At 38.1% G+C, this 21,594-nt stretch overlaps 1 protein-coding gene across 3 annotated transcripts in view; it reads left to right on the forward strand.

Moving 5' to 3' along the window:
- The window catches only part of ST7 (suppression of tumorigenicity 7), a 55,556-nt gene that overhangs the window by 11,863 nt on the left and 22,099 nt on the right, over positions 1-21,594 (forward strand). For 2 of the 3 annotated variants that reach the window (XM_072401553.1, XM_072401552.1), the window contains exons 2-3: positions 15,812-15,894; positions 21,032-21,191. In XM_072401553.1, the coding sequence (XP_072257654.1) occupies positions 15,812-15,894; positions 21,032-21,191 (243 nt within the window). Of the gene's footprint in view, positions 1-4,613; positions 4,978-15,811; positions 15,895-21,031; positions 21,192-21,594 lie in introns of those variants that run through there. The other variant, XM_072401554.1, reaches the window with a different exon arrangement.

Consider the following 21,594-nt stretch of genomic DNA (forward strand, 5'->3'; position numbering starts at 1 on the left):
TTTGTGGTCCTGCCCTATTGCACAGCATTTTTTGACAGAAGTTTTAACTCTTATTTCCTTGGTAGTACAAACCCATATCGATAAGATAACCCGCCACTGTTTAGCAGAATCGACCTACCCGTTCAGAAAATGGCCAAATACATGCTTTTAGGAGCCTCTGCTAAAGCATGGAAATCGAACTTTACAAATGTATGGCTTCAAAACTGAATTGGATCATAGTATACGATAAACTCATCTGCATTCCTAAAAATTCACTAGATAAGTTTGATCAAGCAAGGAATCACTTGTTGACATATTGCTCTGTTTGATTGTGTCCCCTCACAAGTACCTGAGTTCTGAACACTCTGTAAGAGGTTATCCTCCCCCACCTCCTGCTGCAGGGGTTATGTTATTAATTTAACGCAATTACATTTAGCTCAGTTTATCATAGCTGGATTCATTATTTCTTTTGTTAATGTTTTCATTCTTGCTGTACTCCTTGCCCTATACACTTTGCCAAGATGTGATATTAGGAGTGGGGGCAGATATTCTACCCTTTCCATTTTAATGGAAACCTGTGCGTTCTCGGCTTGTCAATGAGCCATCAGTTGCTATTGATGACATTTTAAACAGCACATGGTCAGAGGATGACCCCATGTTTTTGATCATTGCATTAGGGTGGTGGGTTGCAGAAAGCAGCCTATTAAGAAAGAATGAGCTGTAGTGCATTCTGCATTTTCTAGTTTCTCCATTTACCACAACATATAATTTTTGTAAAAAAGATGCTTTGCTGCTCAGGTATGAAATACTATATAAAATGCACCAACATGTGTTGGTGTGCATTCACTTTTATGAACTACTAGTGAACTACTAGTTAAAGTCTCCACTCTAATAATGCCCACTCAATTCTCTTCCTATTCTAAAATGACTTAAAATCATGTACCTTTCTGCTCAGACAATTCTTGGATGCTGGCCAGTCTAGAGCAACTTACACATTTGTTTTTTGGGGAAGGTAGGTAAAGCATTGCAAGGGTTGGATATACTTTGCAGGGTTCTCCCCAGGACCTTTTAGCTGGGCGCACCACCCGGCACTTTTCAGCACCCGCCCGGCTGTTTTTGGGTGGTTACTAAAGAGTTTGGTCACAATACAGGGGCTGCCACCCACCTACACATTCTTCCCACCCAGCTTAAAAAAATTTCTGGGTTGAGCACTGCTTTGGCTAAAGAACTTGCAAATGACTGGTAAAATTCATCTCAGACAAGTTATCATTCTGCTGAGGCAGTTCACTTGGGGACATCAGATTAAAGGCCTACAAATACACAGTCCCTGATTGGGCAAATAATCCTATTGGTCTGATTGCCGTATGCATCAAGTTTCAGAAGAATTGTACACCCAGTACCCAGTACCCAGTGCACCCATTATGTAAGCTTCAATATCTAGATTACATTTCTTGTGTGTATAAAATAGTAATTAGATAAGAAGGAACAGATCTAGGCTGATAATAAAACCTACAGATTTCATTTTTTAAGTTTGTTTTTCTTAGTTTGAATGTAAGATGTCTTCATTTTTCAAAACCAGGGACCTATAAATTTATACAATATTGCATCAATCACTTTAACAAAGTCTCTTTGTATAGAATGTGAATCTCAAACAGCAGAAAACTTTCTTCAGTAAAGCATGTGAGGGCATGTAATGTGTTAGGGCCCCGGGATGTCCTCTCTCCTCTGCAGGACCCACCTAATTAGTCCCCCCCCCCCCTTGACCATTTTTGATATTCCCCCTTCTTTAGGGTTGGTGAGACCAATTTTTTAATTCCTTACGTCATATTCACATTGGAAGTTTGTCAAGCAGTTGCCAGTACACTCATTGTGGCTTTTTATATGAGTTACAAATGATGGTATATTTGCCTTGAAATTGGGACTTGCATGCTCCAGGGAGAGAACGATATGATTTGTACAACATACAGTATATGCATTGTATCCGTATTTGAAATATTACCATGTTGTTTGGTGACTCAGTTGTCACACCTTATCGGCCTCTTATGCATCACATGAATCTATAAAATAAATAATCCCTGATTTCATTGTGTGATCCCCATGTATATCCTTTTTGAAAAATAGACATTTTCTACATGTTTGATCTGGAGTCATAATTTGCCAGGAAACGATTGCTTGGTACAAAATACATGCAGAAAAACTCATAGATCTTAGTATATAGTAAAATTTACCAAACCTTTGGCAGTCTAATCAAATCTACACTATATGATGGATTTGTACATCATAAACAAATATGAAAGTTTCTGCATGTTCAGTCATTGCGCCTGATTTTCATAAAGCTTTCCAAGGATAGAATTTCATAGGAGACCTGGGCAATCCAGGAAACCTGGAATGGATTTCTTTAAAATCATTTGCTATTTGTTGGCAAACTGTTTTGATCCTCTGCCAGATCCATTCTAGGTTTGTGGTGTGATATTGAAAATTGGTTAAGTATGTGCATATTTGGATTGAGGAGTCTATAGATCGCCATTGTATTTGGACCATTTGTAGAAACAAAAGTCAAGATCCAGTAAGTGTGTATGTGCTGAGGTGTCAGACATGGAGCGTGGCAGACTCCGTTAGTGTGATTGTGGAGCACAAATTTGTTCACAGGATCGTTGTGATTAGACCTTTTTTGTTACTGTATTTGTGCATTCATTGCACAATGTTTATTTTCTTTATTTGGATTTCACTATATTGCAATATTGCAAGTACTGAAGTATTGGAGATTTAGTTTATAAGGTTATATTTCACTGATACATTCAGAACATGGATATATTCTAGCTGGGCACCTAGATCTGTTCCCTAATATAGTAGAATAAAATAATGATAAATACCGTAATGATGTGATTTTTGTGGTCTTTGTCTTAATTTACTGTTTTATTGCTATAGCATGAAATGAATTTGCATTTCAACATCCAATCATGTGCTGATTATTAAGAATAATGTACACACACAATTTGTTTGAAGTCTTTCAAAATTTCAATTCACTATCAATGACAAATGTAACTTTTGTTTTATTTGCATTTGGAAGCTTGGTAACTACAGCCTGCTTGACTTTATAAAAATTATTTTGAGACCGCACTGAGGCTTGAGTGGCTAGCGTGGCTACTGTTTGGTACTAGAAGGTTACTGGGAAATGTCATTTTTGTCTTTAACTTTTACATTATTTTCCAACGTCTTTAGTATGTGGGAAGTCTCAGTAATTTACTGTCTTCTATGATGGTATATAGTTTTCTTACAAATTAATATGTTATCATTTACTTTTTTTGTATAGTGCCGACTTTTTACGCAGCGTTTTACTAATGTCCCTACCATGGTCCAAAGCTCAACCCAGAATGTTTTTTAAGCTGGGTGGGAAGAAATTGTAGGCAGGTGGCAGCCTCTGTATTGTGACCCAACTCTTCAGTAACCACCCAAAAACAGCCGGGGGGTACTGAAAAGTGACCAGGTGGTGTGCCCAGCTAAAAGGGGCTACACTGTAGTCATGTCATTATTACAGTCCAAGGACATTTTTAAGGGGAAGCCATTTAACCTAACTGCATATTTTTGGAATGTGGGAGGAAATCAGGAGTACATGGAGGAAACCCACGCAGACACGCAAACATACAAACTCTTTGCAGATAGTGGCATGTCCCAGACTATACATTGCCCTTCATCATGTTCTAATGGTCCCTCATAGAAGCTCACAATCTTCTGTCCATGGTTAGGGAAGTCAATTAATTCCCCAACATTTTTTTGAATGTTGCAGTAAACCCCACACAAATACAGGTAGAACAGACAAACTGCATGCAGTTAATGTAGTTTTCAAAATTCAAAGCAAGTAACCTAGTGCTGCAAGCACATTGCCACCTTGCTGATTTAATCACATGAAATGTCTGATTTGTTTTTTTACAAAGCAGTAGCACATCATGGTAAAGACGATGGTAACCTTTATTTTCAGTTACAGCAGACCTGAACCTCCTGCAATGTTTTCGGCCCTCCGTAGGCTTTTGCCATAATGTATGTAGAGCATATTGTCACCTGTGAATAGGCACTGCTATCTTCACCTGGTTCATGTTTTTCTTCCATGGCTGGGTCAGGATGACCTTATTCCCCCTTGCACAATGTATACTAAATCTCCACAGGTAGACAGAAGACTTTGCAGTGCCTTCACACCTGTCGGTTTTATGTATTCTCCTAAAGCTCCTCTTTAAACCCAGTAAGATTTGAAGGTCTATAATAAAGTCCCCTATCCTTGTGTTAAAGCTTTGTAAACTCAGCCTTCTCTAAATTGTGTTTGGTGTAATGCATGTTCAAATTCACTGTGCAGGAAGTACAATGCAAATATTTTGGAACACAATAATATTTAGTATGTTATAAATAAATGAAGCTTCACATATTCCTGTCATAATGTACAGGGTGTATTCCCTACTACATGACATCTGCTATATGAATGCACAAGTGCAAGGCTACTACTGTTGGTTCATTGCTTAAGAAAGGGGATGTCTTCTTTTTTTCCCCTTTGTGGCTTTGGTGACAAAGGAATTCCTATTTGAATTACTCTGCTTTATCCACCCCCAGCCTTTGGTGAACAGCAGTCGGTCATTGCAGTGTCCTGACGTCATTCAGTGTGTGCATAAGCTGTGCTATTGTCTTAGCAGAGAGCAGGGCTGTGGACTGCAGTATCTGCTTTCTGCTACCTATTCCTGTCTGGCTGCATCATACTACACATTGGCCTATGCATGCTTATTGGATTGGAAAGAGAAGCTCATGATTTTGTGTCTCCATCAAGGGGCTTGTTTCTGTGTGAGAGTGCTGTGCAGCTTTATAGAAAGGTATCTGGCAGCTGGATAGCTGGGTCTGCATTGTCTGCCTTCATGGTCTCTGCTGTGTGAAAGCCTTCTAGATTTCTTCTTTCATTTCATTCTAATTTATTAAATCCTCATCTGAGGCCAGCCATGTTTGGTACAGAATCGTCATGTAAGTAAATGTATTTCTATTATTTTATTTGTTACCGGTGTTTTTCCTGTGGCCAGGCAGATTCTGGCCAATTTGCTGGTAATTGAATAGGATGTACAGTCTGTGATTTATTGCTTTTCTTCCATCTGTTTGCAAGCTTTTTGTAGGCAGTCACGCGGCTTTCATCCTTTGCTTGATGCAGAGCTGGGGATAGAGCTGCACTAGTTCTCCCAGCATCTTCTGACACAGACATGTTGGTGGTCCTGCAAGGAATGGCTCCAGCTTTACATGTGGTTTTTATATTCCATCTGTACCCAGGCTCAGTATTTGTCCTGTGGAAGCCAGTCAGGTTGATGCTGGGATTTAAAAGTCAATCTTGACACCAGCACAAGCATCACCTGGACATTACAATACCTTGCGACCATTGGTAATCATTTACCTGCACCGTGAAGAAAGATGCTATTTTTTATAGATGGATAACTACACCATCTGTAGCCCTTGTCTAATGCAAAAATTGCAGAAGCTGTGAATGAGGTTTATGTAAAGCCGTCTACATCATAGGCCAAACTTCTTTCTTTTCTACACATAGCCACCGAAAGCATATGCATTGTGAAACTTGTAGAGTGCGTGTGACACGTGTTCATGATCATTTTTTACCAAGAAGTGATATAGACCGTGCCTTTAAATAAAGATATTGTGTGGCATCCATAATTATTCTGGGAATAATGTGCCATTAATAGGATTCCCAGCCTGGCACAGGGCTGCAGGGACCCATGCAGGTGTGCACAGCCTATTGTGGGCTTCTCATTCACTCCGTGACCTTGCCACATGCTTGTCATTAGGGATGATTCACTGATATATATTCACCGACATTTTATAGCTATAACAATATTTTGTACAATTATGTTCTAATACAGAGTAATGTCTATTTACATAATAAATGTTATGCTATCTTATGTAATAATAGACATTTCTGTGTGATTAATCCTTGGCTAGGTCTTGTGAACGTATATTTGTATTATTTGGGAAGTTAATCTACAGACTGCATGATGTTTTCTTCATTATAACTTGCAGCATTTTTTGGGTTCCATGTTTAATAATTCATTGGTTGGAAACATAAACTGGAATTTCTATAAATGATTATAGAAATAATACCATGTTTTCTGGAGATCACTAAGAATACTATTTCAATGAATGCACCAGCCAAAAGTCACCCATGTGCAGCACATATACCCATTTCTATACTATTCAACCCGAGTTGTACTTGGCTCGGCCATGGAGGAGAGGTGCAGAAGATGTTCTATCTCCACAATGCCGCCACCATTGCGCTTTCTGATTTTCTTCAGGCAGCAGAATCTGTGCAGATTTTGCACATTTCCATGGTGTTTTGCCATGCTTTGCACATTATCTGGAGAAAGGGTGTTCCCTTCATCTTTAGAGTCACAGAGTTGTGTGATGGAGCCATAGACTGGCTGTGTGTTTTGCTCTGTGCTCTGGCTGCCTTTGTTTCCATGGCTACCAGATTACCAATAAAGGGGGGTCGCGGCATTTTGCTCATTCTAGCATAGCGCCAGTAGATGCCAGAGACTAGGCTGGCAGTGAAATGGAATACTACAGAAATTAAAGGCTCACAAGGCCCCTGTAAATGTATTTTTTTATTTTGTGATTACAAGCGTATGGCATATAAAAGCAAGGCCTTGCTGCTATCTCACAAAAATGGCGTTTATGTTTCAGGACATTTTCGTGTTGTTTTTGAAAAAGCTGCTGTACATTGAACGCTTACATTACCAAAAAAATAATCCCTTTTATCTAGAATGCAGTTATTGTGAATTGTACAGAATTAGTCCCATAGAGAGGGCCTGGTGTAAATCTGATTGCTGGCAGCACATCTCGGTTATTGGTTTGCCTTTACTCTGCATCTTTTTGTTGTCCTTTAATCAACCTCTCAATGTAAAGGAACCAAAATGGAATGAAATAGTATGTGCTCTCTATTTAAAAGCTTCTTATCCTTACACGGCAAATACAATTTTGAAAAGATGCATAGGCAAAAGTAGTAAACTAGATCAGAAAAAATGGAATTTATGTAACATGGTAACCATGGTAATGATCTTTAATCAAGCACCCATAGCAACATTTTCAGTACAAATATGCTCTTATCAGGATAGAATTCTTTGTCATTTTTGTTGGGATTGCTGTTAACAAGGACAACACACCTAACCAGCAAATGTTTTCTAGATAAAACTTCACACCTATTCTTCCACCCGACGTTGTTCTGCTGGAACATGAACTTGGGTATTCTACCACCATTTGTTATACCCATGAGGGGGAAGTTGTGTTCACTGATGACTAGTCACTATTGTAGTAATCAGTAATTGCCTGCTGGTTCTCCCAGACCGGTGTACAGTTTCATTGATTTACCTCAAAATAAACCGTTGGGGGATTTTTTTTTTTGTGAAATCTGAATGATGGTAATGTATACCTTGTCAGATGAGCAGGCGTTTCTCTGTATCAGTGGGTACACAACCATAATTACCATAAACTGCAATCTGGATGCACAAGGGCTTTGTGTCTTGTTTGACTTCATCTGTTTGTGCATAATGTGATATTTATGTGTACATGTACAGATATCATTCTCCGACATAGGCTGCAGTTTTCATGTACTTTGTATAGCAGAAAATGCTGAACACAGTGATATTGTAAAGACCTAACTAAAAGTCTGATTTTAGACCAATCTTTCCATGTATACTGACTGCATGCATCTGCATTTCTTGCCTCTACAAAAGATTGGCTTGCTTTCTGTACACTCAGGTCTATCACATACAGTGAGGGAAAGAAGTATTTGATCCCCTGCTGATTCTGTACATTTGCCCTCTGACAAAGAAATGACCAGTCTATAAGTGTAATGGTAGGTTTATTGTAGGTGTGACAGACAGAATAACAACAAAAGGGCCCTCAAAAACTCAGTGCTCAAAAGTCAGAGCCTAATGTGCATTGTAATGAGTGAAATAAGTATTTGATTCCCTATCAACCAGCCAGGTTTCAGGCTCCCAGGTGTCTTCATTGTATGCAGGTAACAAGCTGAGACTAGGAGCACCCTCTGCAAGGGAGTGCTCCTATAATCCAAGCTTGTTACAGTACCTGTATAAAAGACACCTGTCCACAGAAGCAATCCATCAATCATATAAAACTTAATCTCAGATTATTTTTCTAATGGCATTTTGCAATTTGGTTTATACTTGAGTATCTATGGTGTGTACGTTTAAACTTTATCAATTGATCAAGAAGTTAGGCTAAATCTAAACCATTTTAGAGGAAAATTTGTCTTAAGTATAAGAAAATTCTTCAAAGAAATGTTGTGTTGTTAGAACAGAACGTGAAAAGACATAAAGCAACAAATAATCTGACAGTGTTCCATCTCTGTTACATTGACAATAGAACAGGATAAAAAACAAAAGCAAGCAGTTTAGGTGTCCTGTACTTAATTTTTCTAAATTTCCACAGTGATTGGGGCTTCTGATTCTTTTGGCATCACCTTGCTGCATCTAGCTTGTTAATTAGACAATGAATTGGCATTATCACTGCTGTCTGTAGTAGTGGAAACATTGATTTTGTAAAGGAGCTGTAATGGCAGTGATCCTTAGCAGTACCACGTGATATCTCCTGGCAGTCTCCTACAGCATGGATTCTGTCTCCTATCACTCCTTTAGTCACTCATCATTTACTCTAGTAGGTCCTCATTCTGACAGTTTTCTTTAGCATTATATATTATGAATATTATGTGAGCCTTTCAGGATTTGAACTGCTCTATACATAGTAATTTGGCAACCACTGGTTTAGCATCTGTAGATATTTTAAATGGTCTTGTTGATTGAAGTTGCACGAGTGTGTAAATTACAGTGGAATGCACAAAACTGCAAATAATTTGGCAGCTAAAACAGTTTTACTTAGTGGTTTATCCAAATTTTAATCCCTAATAATAATAATAACAAAGTAAAAGTTTGTAATATATGTGGATTTTTTTAAACTGTTCATCTCTTCTTGATTAATAATAATGGATTATTGATCAGTGAATTTATGCAATGCCCCTAATGTTATAGTTGTTGCCTTTGAATTGCACTTCTCATGTACTTTGCATTGTATTCAGATCCCTTCTTCATTATAGTTCTGATAATGCAACAAATGATGAATGCTTTTTTTTTCTACCTCCCTAATAGAAAGATATATGTATCCCTCATGATGTAGTGATTAAATATTTTCTTCTCTACAGAAATGTTTTGTCTTCATATGCAAAAAAAACAAAACATGTTTTCGGTGTAAGATATAAAACCATTTTGTTCCAGTTTGTTCAGGGTCTGTAAAAAATAGGGAATCCTGAAGCGGTTTGGGGCTTTAAATCTATTTATGATTGTGTAGTGGTCTAATAAATTGCATCAGAAGGATAAATAATCCAAAGTGCCATCTGTTCTGTTTTGCTTTTTTCCTCCCTAATTCAATCGTGTCTTCATGTAAAATGAAAATATTCTCATTTCATTTGCATTTTTGATCTTGTTACACGCAAATGAGGACAGACGATGAAAGTTCAAGGTGTAATCGGGAGCAATGTATGACATGCATCATTTAATCCTGCTTTCATTCATTTCTGGTCCTTCAGCAGTTCTAAAATGGTCTCTGACTGCAAATCCAGCAACAGCAGGCAAAGCACAAGCAAGGGCTAATAAAACCCAAGTATAAAGCACTGACTGACACGCATGTAAGGCACGCAAATCATATTATATGAAACAAATGTTATCGTGAACAGAGGAACAAACATTTTAGAACATCAATCTTTATAAACGTTAAATATATATTTGCGGCAGAGCTGTGTGTTACCATATTGGTACTTGTCCGGTGCCTGAAGTAGCATGATGAAAAGGCTTGGCACCAATCTACTATATTACAAGAATAAAATTACTTATTTTGTATCCATTTTCTGTCACTAGACATTTGTGGGTAATTTTGACAAGAAATCTGTTGGAGGAAAGGGTTTAAAAGATTGAGGGAGAGTCCCTGGTTCAGGAAACTTGAACCAATCTCCTATTTCACTTGTGTGGTGATCTGTGCAGAAAATTATATTGCAGTTAGGTTAATTGGCTTCCCCTCAAAAATAGACCTTAGACTGTATTAAAGACATATGACTATGGTAGGGAGATTTTTTGTGAACCCCATTAAAGGACAGCTAGTTACATGACTATAGACTTTGTACAGTTCTGCGTAATATGTCGGCACTATGTAAATACTGTGTAATATTAATAATATAACAAATACAGTGCTCTCCCTAGCCCCTTTTGCCTGGGCGCACCACCCAGCACTTTTCAGTAAACATACAGGGTCTGCCACCCACCTACAATTTCTTCCCACCCGGCTCCAAATAATTTCTGGGTTGAGCACTGATAGATAATATATAGTGGATTGGTAAAGGCAAATAAACTATAGTTTTCTTTTTTTTTTTTGTTTAGTGTGTCATGTGACTAAATATGGGTCCTCGCTCAGCATGGGAGAGGGTGACCTAATGAGACATGGACCAGAGATTTGCTTAGGAATTATTGTTACATGAAAAGGTTGCATGCTAAGGAAGAATGAGGAAAACCATAGAGAAAGTAGAGCACAAGGGAGGAGAGATGGGGAATTGCATCTAGGTGGTGCAAATGAGGTGCCAGGTCCCCTCCGGACTAATTAAATCAAGTGTAATCCTTCAAATGATAAGTGAGTAATGAGTTGTCAAAGTCCCCTGACAAATAGATGGTCCAGGATTTATTAATAAAAAAAAATCTATTTTTATCCTGAAGCACGACCACCATTTTTCACTAGTATCTTTTTATACATACTAGGTATCAATGTCATTTTACATTTCACTTATGCAGTTTGTAGGGGGACTTGACAATGCCAATGTTTGCTTTGCATCTATGAACACAAATGTTAGGAGTTTTGTCTGTTGCTTATTGCACAGTTTTGGTTTGTGGAGTAGTAGCACCGTATGGTACTGTTTGTACTTGTCATTTAAGTGGAACTAACACCTGTCCGTGTTTTTTCACTGGGCGCCGCCATCATTCTTTCTAATTCTGCTCAGTGATGATCCTTTGGTTATCTTGATTGGCCTTGTCAGGATGATGCAACTCCCATGCAAGCACAGCTCAGCCTTTTCATATATTCCCGATGCGAACAGGCAGATAAGACGTGTTGTTGCAGAACGATCAGTGGCTGTCCCTTTCTGCATAAAACACCTGCCTGATCTTTTAATTTGTAAAGTCAGACTTTAGTTCCACTTTAAGTTGGTCCTCTGGTGTCTTCACAATGCCCCCCCCCCTTTTTTTTTTTTTACTTTTGTCCTAGATCTGGCCATGTATAAGGTTATAATTCCATAATAAAACCTGACTGACCTCCAGCAATATTACCCCCAAACTCTTGTTTTGACCCCAAACAAATTATACTATACAATTCATGTCTCTTTATAGGGCTCAGTGCTGTGCTTTGAACACAACATATCTTTCCCAATATTTCTTCATGTTAGATCAATGGACAGCAATCCACAGGGAATAGAAAAAAATTGTTTTAACTGTACAACGCTTGTTGCAAAATTGTGTTGGATGTGTTTGTACCCTGCACGGGTGTGTTGTATGCATCAGTACCCTGAAACATAAAAGCCTAAAATGTGCCAGAATCCTAGTGGCCTTATTGATGGGACATAAATAACAAAATTACTGCTAATGGCGAAGATGATAGGTAGGGAGTCTCAGAAATACAATGTACGGTACATGGTATGTGTAAAGACGTACACTAATTGCTACTGTGTGCTCTGTTTTAATATAAATGTGCGGGTTCACACCTGCCGCTTAGGTGCTCACTTTTGTGCGACTCCCCGCAACTAGCACCTTGGCAGCCACTTGAGTACTCGCAAGGCATCACTGGTTCAAAAAGGACCAACTCCTGCACATTTGACAGCTGACGGTCACTCGCTGCAGCCCCAATTTATTCCCTATGTTGGCTGCCACAGGGAAACCTTAAATGTAGCTCCCCACCCTATGAAGCGGCACCTCCTGGGGTAATGAAGCAGTAACCACATCGCAGACCCCACTGCCAGTGTGAATAAGCTCTAATACAAGGTTTCCTTTAGTTTTGTGGAATATCTGTAGTGCTGTGTGTGTTTTGAGTTATTATTAGGCCTTCTCCATGGATACTTTTTTCCATGTTGTTTTCCTCTTGGTAATAATGGAACACTTTGCTCAGTTTGTTTTTATTGCTTGAAGCCTATTATGATGTGGTGGCAAATACGTAGTCTCGGGTTTTCGTGCAGAAGGCTCAGGGCCCTACACAGATCCAGCATGTGGAATTTATACAGCAAAAAATTAATACAAGGAATACTCGCTATATTTTTAAAACCAAACTAGCGGTAATTAAATAATTTGGCATTAGCTTTGTGTGAACCATCATACAGCATTCCTTAAACTGGGAGAAGGGAAAGCACATGAAAAAGCTACTTAGTTTTGCTGCACTACTGCGCTAAAACATAAGAAGTGAGAAGAGGGATGAGCTCATCAGTGTACTGTCATTCACAAGCTAGGGAGGGACAAGATCTGTGCTGCTATCCTGCCCTGTCAGACAGAGCTGTGTCAATTGGCAGGTAAAACGGTTACCTTGTGTGCAATAAATCTTTGCATTTAGTGGTTTGTCTGAGTGTCCGCTTGTCATATGAATACATTTCCAAATGGCTTGCTTTAAAACATGATGATCTTTAAGAATAAAAGGATAGTGTGATTAAAAACAAAAAGCTGCTAAATACATTTTAAATAAACCCTTGAAAGTGTTGTTTAGTAATTGGTTTACATTTTAATACCGCTTTAACCAGATTAGAATTTAAAGCCTTTAGTCTTCCTATGAACTAATACAGAGCCCGGCCTAACACCTATTGTTAGATGTTCAGTAGTTTTCAGTGATCGAATCCTGTTCCTGTACACAACATGTAGTAGTATTTTCTAAAAAAAGGAAAATAAATGTTATTCAAGCACTTTTAGGCTTGTGCACATGTACTTCTGAATTTCAAGCCTCTTTCTTCAAGTAATAGAAGAATATATATGTAGAAAGTTCAGTTATTCTGCTTGCCCCCTGAGGGCTCAAAATGAGGGGGCAGAAAATGATTCCTCAGCCAGTGTAAGTGCCAGGTTGTGACTTACATAAAGCTGCTTCATCTCTTTCCTTTTATTAGGAGCAAAATAAAACATTCTCTGTAACCTGATTAGAGGCAGATATATATTACATTTGTCTTCCTGTCCTATTTCAACAATTCCCAGCATTGGAGATATAGGGCTGCAGAAGCATTTTCCTAGTATTGGCTATTTAGAACTTTTGTAGACTACTGCATGCAGCAATTTATAGGGTGCTGAGGTAAACATCTCTCAGAAATTGAGTCTGGAAAAGGCACCCGACCTTAGAGGGAATGCACTGTAAGCCAACCAGGTTGTATTGTATTGCACAATGATCAGATTGTAATGCACTAGGAGCTGAAGAAGGTGATATTGAAGGAGAGGAGTACAGGTATTTGGGGAGTGAGTTAGGGGGCACAGGAAGCACTTACAATATAACTTATATACTTTGAGGAGTCCATAAATTATAGGTGTGGCTGAACAGAATTACCAGCAGTTTACATCCTTGTATTTCATCTTTGTACTTTTAAAGTTCAGCTGGATTTCTGCTTTTAAAAAATAAAACTGACTTTTCTTCCAAAAGCTTTTTATTCCAGTTTCCTAGGCTAGTTCCTAATAGTGGCCATGCATACAGCACACTTTTTGTGGTTTTGATACACTATTGTTGCCCTGAACATTTAGACAAAAAAACTGTTTCAGATGAAGTTCTGTGTTTTAATGTGTTGATACAGTTTACCTGTGAGGCTAAAATTCAGTTTTATTTTTTTTAAAATCATGAATCCAGCTGAACTTTAAAAGTACAAAGATGAAATACAAGAATGTAAACTGCTGGGAATTCTGTTCTCACCGGACCAATGTGCAAATGGAAAATGTGGACCTTGCTGAATATTGTGTAATGTGATTTAATTGTTGGTTTCTATGCTTTTCAATTAGCATTACCTTTCATACAGACTAAAATAGTGGGTTTGATTAAAGTATATGGAAAGGCAAAAACTTACATTTTTACATTTCTGTATGTGCACATTTACTTTGTCTTATCTCTTTAAAACTGTTGATGTGCTTGAAAAGGGGAACCAATACCAGTATTTTATTATTGGGTTTTACATACTCTCCCTTAGTCTCCCCTAAACTTCACTTTTGTTCTCTGGTTGCTGCCGTGTTTGGCTGCAGGAAGCTAGGACCTTTCTCTCATTCTCTAATGCTTCCAGGAATGGAGAACAACCCATAGCAGGGCACTAAGGCTGTAATATAGGGCTTTGTGGAGAAAGTGACATTAAACCGGTGTTGGCTCTGACCAGAGCAAATATAAACTAGCACAGGGCCTTATCTCTTCATTCAGCAGTCAATAAACATTATTTCTGTTTCCCTACACAAATAAACAATACTTCAAGTCAGTGGTGTTAGGGCAGGCATTGGCAAACTACAGCCCAATAGGGATGTTTCTTCGGCCCTTTGGGTGGTCCGCGGCTCTGGCAAATGCCACCCCGAGTAGGGTCAGGAGAAAGACCTGCTGGGGGGGTCCCTTAAATCTAATCCTGCAATTGGAGAGTGGGCGGGTTGTGTGCAGTGACACAGTCCGCCCACTCTCCCATCACATGCTTAGATCTGCAGTGGGAGAGTGGCGGGGTTATCATGATGTCGCGTTCAGTGGCGTCATGATGGAATAACCCTGCCCACTCTCCCATTGGCCCGGCCCCTCTGTCAAATTTTATTTCAGATTGTGGCCCCTGACTAAAAAGTTTGCCCACCCGTGTTAGGGGCATTTAATTTTTTTTCTGTCAATCAAAGCCATCTGAGATGTTTCCTTGTTAAAGCCAACATTTTTGCTATCCTAAATCCTTAACAAACAGTATTGTTGCTTAAATCAGTTCTGCAGCTTCAGTGTGCTTTCCAGGTGTATTTACTGTAAGGATAGGTTACTAAAAGATCTGCTTAACAAACCAGTCTTTGCCCACAGATTTTGGAGCAGGAAATTAAATACCTATAACTAATATTCAAGTGTTAATAACAGTAGCTAAGATGATATTAATCATTAATTCAAAATACAATAGATATCAGCTAACAAACATTTAGAATTCTGGACTTTAGACATTGTATTCTATGTATATATATTTCTTTTCCATGGGCGTTTTCTGACTTCGCTAGTGATTGGCATCACTTCTTCAATTGTTAGCTGTACTGGGCAGGGTTCTCTCCTTCTGTGTCATAGTTTGTATCTGTCTGTACTTTGTAACCCCTATTTAATGTACGCCACTGCATAAAATATTGACATATAAGAAAGATAAATACAGTTTGTAAAGATTTATAATATTAATCTGACAACAGAGGGTCCAACAAGTTATCAATTTGTTCTAAACTATGACTTTCATGCATCTTTCCTGGTGTTTTCCAAAAAACCTGACCGAGGCACTAAAAGCTCACAATGCCAACGCCTCTTTGCCCTTGGAATTGTGAAGCGCAGTTAGCAGAAAAGCTGTATTGATTAATCATAGAATATTGAAATATTTGTATGCAATGCCCTGTTCTTGTTATTCCTTTTTAAGAGTTTTTACTCAATTTTCAAAAGGAAAAATTACAAACCTGAAACAACATAAGTATTTTAATTCCAGTTATGTTTATTTGATTTATATTGGAGAAGTGCAAGTATTAATTTGTATCTGTCTTTTTTTCTCTTTCAGTGAGCATGTTTTTGAATACATTGACCCCTAAATTTTATGTTGCTCTGACCGGTACATCCTCCCTCATCTCAGGGCTTATATTGGTAAGTATATATATAATATATATTTATACATTTATAAAAATGTTGTTGCACATAATCAACAATCAAAGGGGGAACTTTAAGCAAGCCCTTCCTGATCACTTTAATCACTTCCCAGGTGATTCATGCAGGCTATTGTACTTTTATAGTTTTTGGTAGGTTTAGAGTTTTTACATCCAAATCTCATATGTATGCTCAGCTTTAAACTCTTTGTGGACTAATTTGATTATAGCACTGCACAACAACGATTTTGCTACTGGGAATAACACATCTTTTTACATGTTATGGAGTGTGCTGATTCCCAGTTTTGAACTGAGAATTTGCCCATCACATACAGATTTTAAGTTATTGACCTGCTATAGCTGTTCATATGGTCGGTAATTGGGTAATGTATTTTTTCATGGGAACATTATAACAGTTGCAGCTACCACTATGCCCGCTGTCGCCTCAGCTGAATCACGCCCCCTGGTGGCATGCATGTTCCAGCAGCAGCGGGGCATGTTTGGGCAAGTCAGTGAGCTGACATCAGAAATAGGTATATAAGGCGAGATGGACCAAGGGCTTGTCTCTAGTGTGAAACCATTTTATTGGATAGTACAGCTAGGCCATAGTCAGTCTGTTTTGAGCTAAAGATGAGTAGGAGCAGCTGTGTTAATAAACTGGACAATTTTTGCTACATTCGTGGCAAAGATACCCCGTGTGATCAACGCAAGAACCTAACCAAAAGGGTGAGATTTGCTTACAAGTATTACATTGGATGTGAAATTGGAGATCAGGATAAAAGCTGGGCACCTCAAATCTGCTGTCAGGTGTGTAACGTTGGCCTAACACAATCACTCGGACTGGTACTTCTGTATGAGTAAAATTGCTGGATTTTCGAAGAAGATTAAGTCAAAAATCGTCTATCCTGATTGTGAATCTGCTCTGAAGCCAGTGCCACATGATGCAGAGAATCCAGTGCCAGCCCCTCTTACATCTGTTGTTACTGACAGTGACATGTCGGATGAGGAACAGGAGGATGATGTCGATGTTAATGAACCCCAATTTGAAGAGGGTAATCCACATTTTTTTAAGCCAATCAGATTTAGATGATCTTGTAAGAGATCTGTCTTTGTTAAAAGAGAAGTCTGAACTGTGATTGTCACACAAAGTTTGCAGGTTATTACAAGCTGGAAAACAATTTTTGCTTCTGTACTGATGGGAATGCTCTGATGATGGAGTTAGGTTGTGAATTCATACCAGAGCAGTGGAGATTGTTCATAGACTCGAGCAAAGCAAGTTTGAAAGCTGTATTGCTGCATAAAGGTAACGAAAAACCTTCTGTTCAACTTGCTTATGCCGAGGGAATGAAAGAGACATACGAATCCATGGAGATTATTTTGAAATGTATTAACTATTCAGAACACAAGTGGAACGTTTGTGGTGCAATTGGGATATACAAAATATATGTGCTTTCTGTGCTTGTGGAACAGTCGTGATAAAGGCAACTATTACAAAGTGAAAGAATGGCCACCCAGACCTGAACACACTGTTTGCCATACAATGTGAAGCATACATCACTCTTGGATCTACAAAAAGTTTACCTTCCGCCACTTCATATTAAACTTGGATTAATGAAAAACGTTGTCGTTGTAATGGATCGAGATGGTATTGGTTTTCAGTATCTGAAGGACAAGTTTGGTAAAATTATAACAGATGCTAAACTGAAAGCAGGCATTTTTGTTGGTCCCCAAATCCCCAATATGATGCGTGATGCCACATTCAGAGACAAGCTCGACCCGCTTGAACTTGCTGCTTGGGATTATTTTTCGCTAGTGGAACAAAACTTTCTGGGCAACCAGCGAGCTGAAAACAATGCTGAACTCGTAAACAACATGCTAACAGCATACCATCAACTTGCCTGCCGGATGTAACTTAAAATTAATTTCTTACATTCCCATCTGGACTTCTTCCCACAAAATTTGGGTAATGTGAGTGATGAACAAGGGTAGAAGTTCCACTAGGACATCTCTGTTATGGAAACAAGATATCAAGGCAGGCACAACTCCAACATGATGGGAGACAGCGGAGAGCCACAAACGCAAAAGCAAGTGCCTGAAACATGTCTCAACTGTAAATGTGTGTTGAACAAGGACTCTAGTGAATTACTGTATGTGTAATAGTATATGTTGTTGCAACATAAAACCTAATTTTTGTAATGTCATGGAACTATGAGGCAAAAGTTAGTTATGAATACAGATTACATAGTAACTGCGGAATGAGAGAATGTAGCTAATTGCGTCTATACGCATAATTAACCTAAGATCTTGATGTCCTAGGCAGAATGGGACTTCAGATTTGCATTCAGCGCACTTGATTTAGTATAGGACAAATAGATTAGACCAAATAGCAGACAAAATGTATTTTTTTGTGATGCAGTGTATTTGGAAAATGCAATGATAGCTGTGAAATAAATATTTTTAATCCAATTGTGTTGGTGATATGGGCCCCCTGGATGAAGTAGACCTGAAGGATCCTTCTAATAACCCCTGTGTATAGTTGTTTTTGAAGATTTACCATAATATGCACTGTTTACAACTAATGAGTCGTCAGACTGTTTAATTGATTCTCTGTAGATCCTTAAAGCAAAATATGCATCTCCCTCAAGATGATCGCAGTTTGCAAAAGAGCAATCCCTTTGGGGTTGAAACAATAAGTGATTGTTGTTTCTCTTGATACATTGTTTGTTTTTCTTTTTATCTTCTCAATTGTAATTTACCCTATCTAATAATTGGGATTTTCTAGCTGTATTTTTATTTTTTCTTCTGTTTACCCAATAAAACAGAAGTATGTTTTTGTAGTCAATGTAAAAAAAAAAAAAAAAGTAAAAACTACTAATCTACTTTTGTTACTCCTTTCAACAATTCACCAGCTAAGCTTTTCCTTTTCTATCCTCTGTCCACTGCAAATTTTCTAGGGACAAATTATGAGGTCAACATCTCTGTTACAGCCAGCTGGTTTGACCTGGTTTGGTTTGTAAAATGTAATGCCCGGTCAGCACATCTGCTTTCTGTTGCTGGAAATAGTCTTTCTTGAGCATTTCCAGTTTCCAGGAGTACTAATGAGCACTGTGCACACAGCACCATTCTATCCTATGGAGAGGTTAGAGGGAGTATGAGTGGGTGGCACCCCGCTGCGCTCCCAGTTATAGGAAAGCACAGGATGGACTGATGCACAACATCTCTAACACAATGTATGTGTATGGAACATTTGTCTGCTTTACTCTACTAAAAGTCACAGTGTGTGTATATATATATATATATATATATTACATATCTTCATACAAAACCCACATGTTCTTGATGCATTGAAGTACATTTATTTGGATGACCAAGTCATTTATAGTAATTTAGATTATCCTGGGAAGTAAAACCTAAAGTTAGGCATTTATGTACATTACAATCACTACTCAATTACTATTACACATTACTAATTACTAATTCTACAGTCACAATTCTAGAACCTCATTGCTTATACTGCTGCTTTGTTTACATTCCATACCAATTATATTACAACCCATATAGACAAAGTATTATCATTTGGTACCCCTTTATACTTTTTTTACTCATACCCCATATTAAATGTTCTTTGAAAGAGACCAGTGCATTGATTTTTTTAGTTTGTAATTATGGTAAACAGAATGATATACAAGATAATACACTTGTGTCCGGGGCATTAAGACCATGTAAACTTGTGAAATGAAGCCTCAAATGTACATGAACTTCTCGTTAACCATTAAACTACACTAACAGATAAAACCCTCTTTGTGAGCTGATGAGTTTACAGGCTAAGCTAATTAGCTCCATCCTTCTTTGCCTAGTAAGTTATTAATACACAAAGCAGTGCCGCACACCTGGCTAGGAGAAATGTGAGCGGAACTTGGCAATAAATGATATATGCAAAACTGCTGACTAGGAAAGTAAATGTGAATTCTGGTTCTAGAGATTTGAGTTTCTGTGGAACATTATCCAGATGGTAAATAGATTAGTACAGGTGTGTGTAGTATAAATAATATATTTGTATGTGTGTATATAGGGTAGATATTGGGGCAGCACAGTGGTTCAGGTTAGTGCTCTCAGCCAGGACACTATCTGAATGGAGTTTGCAGGTTCTCCCGTGTTTTTGTGGGTTTCCTCCGGGTACTCCGGTTCCTCTCACATTCAAAAAACATGCAGTTAGGTTAATTGGCTTCCTGACAAAATTGACCTTAGACTGTATTAAAGACATATGACTGAGGTAGGGACATTAGGTTGTGAGCTCCTTTGAGGGACAACTAGTGACATGACTATGGACTTTGTACAGCGCTGCGTAATATGTCAGGGCTATATAAATTCTGTAATAATAATATATATTCATATAACCTAGCCACATAAATCTCCACATTGAACAGGCCTAACAGCCAGGTGTTATTATTCATGGCACTAGACAGGAGTTGTGTATTTCTGTGCTAAAACAAAATCACCCTTATGTCAATAACAACTTCCCTTCTATACTGGTGCTTATTAATTGTTTATCATCATGGGTGTAACCATAGTATAAAGAGTAAAACATTTGTAGAACATTATTGAGTATCTTTTTCGTTTGTAGCTGGTTTAAGGGGATAATACATGAGGAAATATGCAAGTGTTAATAAATGTAAAAGAAGGTTTTTTGTTTTTTTTTTTCTGTTTTTATGCTTTATATATTTTTTATGCTTTAGGAAGGAAAGGCTTGCAGTATTCGAGAGCTCCCTCTTGTGGTTATACTGCAAATCAGTCTGTATTACACTAAATATATATGAATATATAGTTCTATCACAATGAACAGAATGTTTGTTTGTAAAAAGTCACAGCAAAATAAAAAAAAGTAAAAGGATAAATGCTAAATAATGTTCTTATGAAAAATACAATGATTTTAAATGTAAATCTCTTATCTCTTTTAAAGCTGTTCCTCCTAATTAAAAGGGAGGTGAGGTATAACTGTATTTAGGTTTACTGCACCAGCCTTGATTTTTTTTTTTCTTTTCTGATAATAATTTGGTTTGGTAGATATAAACCTGTGTGTATTCCTCAATTGCAGATTTCCTTTCATGACGAGCAACCATTTTTTTCCCCACTGTTAGATATTTGAATGGTGGTATTTTCGGAAGTATGGAACATCATTCATTGAACAAGTCTCTGTAAGTCACTTGCGCCCTTTATTGGGAGGCGTTGACAGCAGCGCACCAAGTAACTCAAATACAAGTAATGGAGATGCTGATTCAAGTCGACAAAGTGTCTCAGGTATGAGCCGTTTACTCTGAGAACCGCTAAGCTTTCCTTAGATTCTAATATGAACAGAGGATCCGTACCCTATTCTATCTGTTTGTAGCAGTGCTTTTACATTATGGACATAATTTTAATTTCCAAAAAGAAATCTGACAATGATTATACAACTTGTAATAAAACCATGAATAGACATGTATATGCCAGTATTATTATCACCTACCAGGATTCCTAATTCACAGGGTAGCAGCAATAACCCACTTTCATTGAGGACATTGTCAGCATTGCTAACACCTTTTACCTGGAGTAGGTGACAGCAGTGACAACCTTTTTTTTATGGTGTTTTATGCCCCCACCCCTCCTAAAATGCATGTGCGTGCAATCACACTCACTTATTGCCTGCAATATTTGGAATCGTCTT

This window comes from Pyxicephalus adspersus, chromosome 2, assembly GCF_032062135.1.
Source record: "Pyxicephalus adspersus chromosome 2, UCB_Pads_2.0, whole genome shotgun sequence".
Taxonomy (NCBI): Eukaryota; Metazoa; Chordata; class Amphibia; order Anura; family Pyxicephalidae; genus Pyxicephalus; species Pyxicephalus adspersus.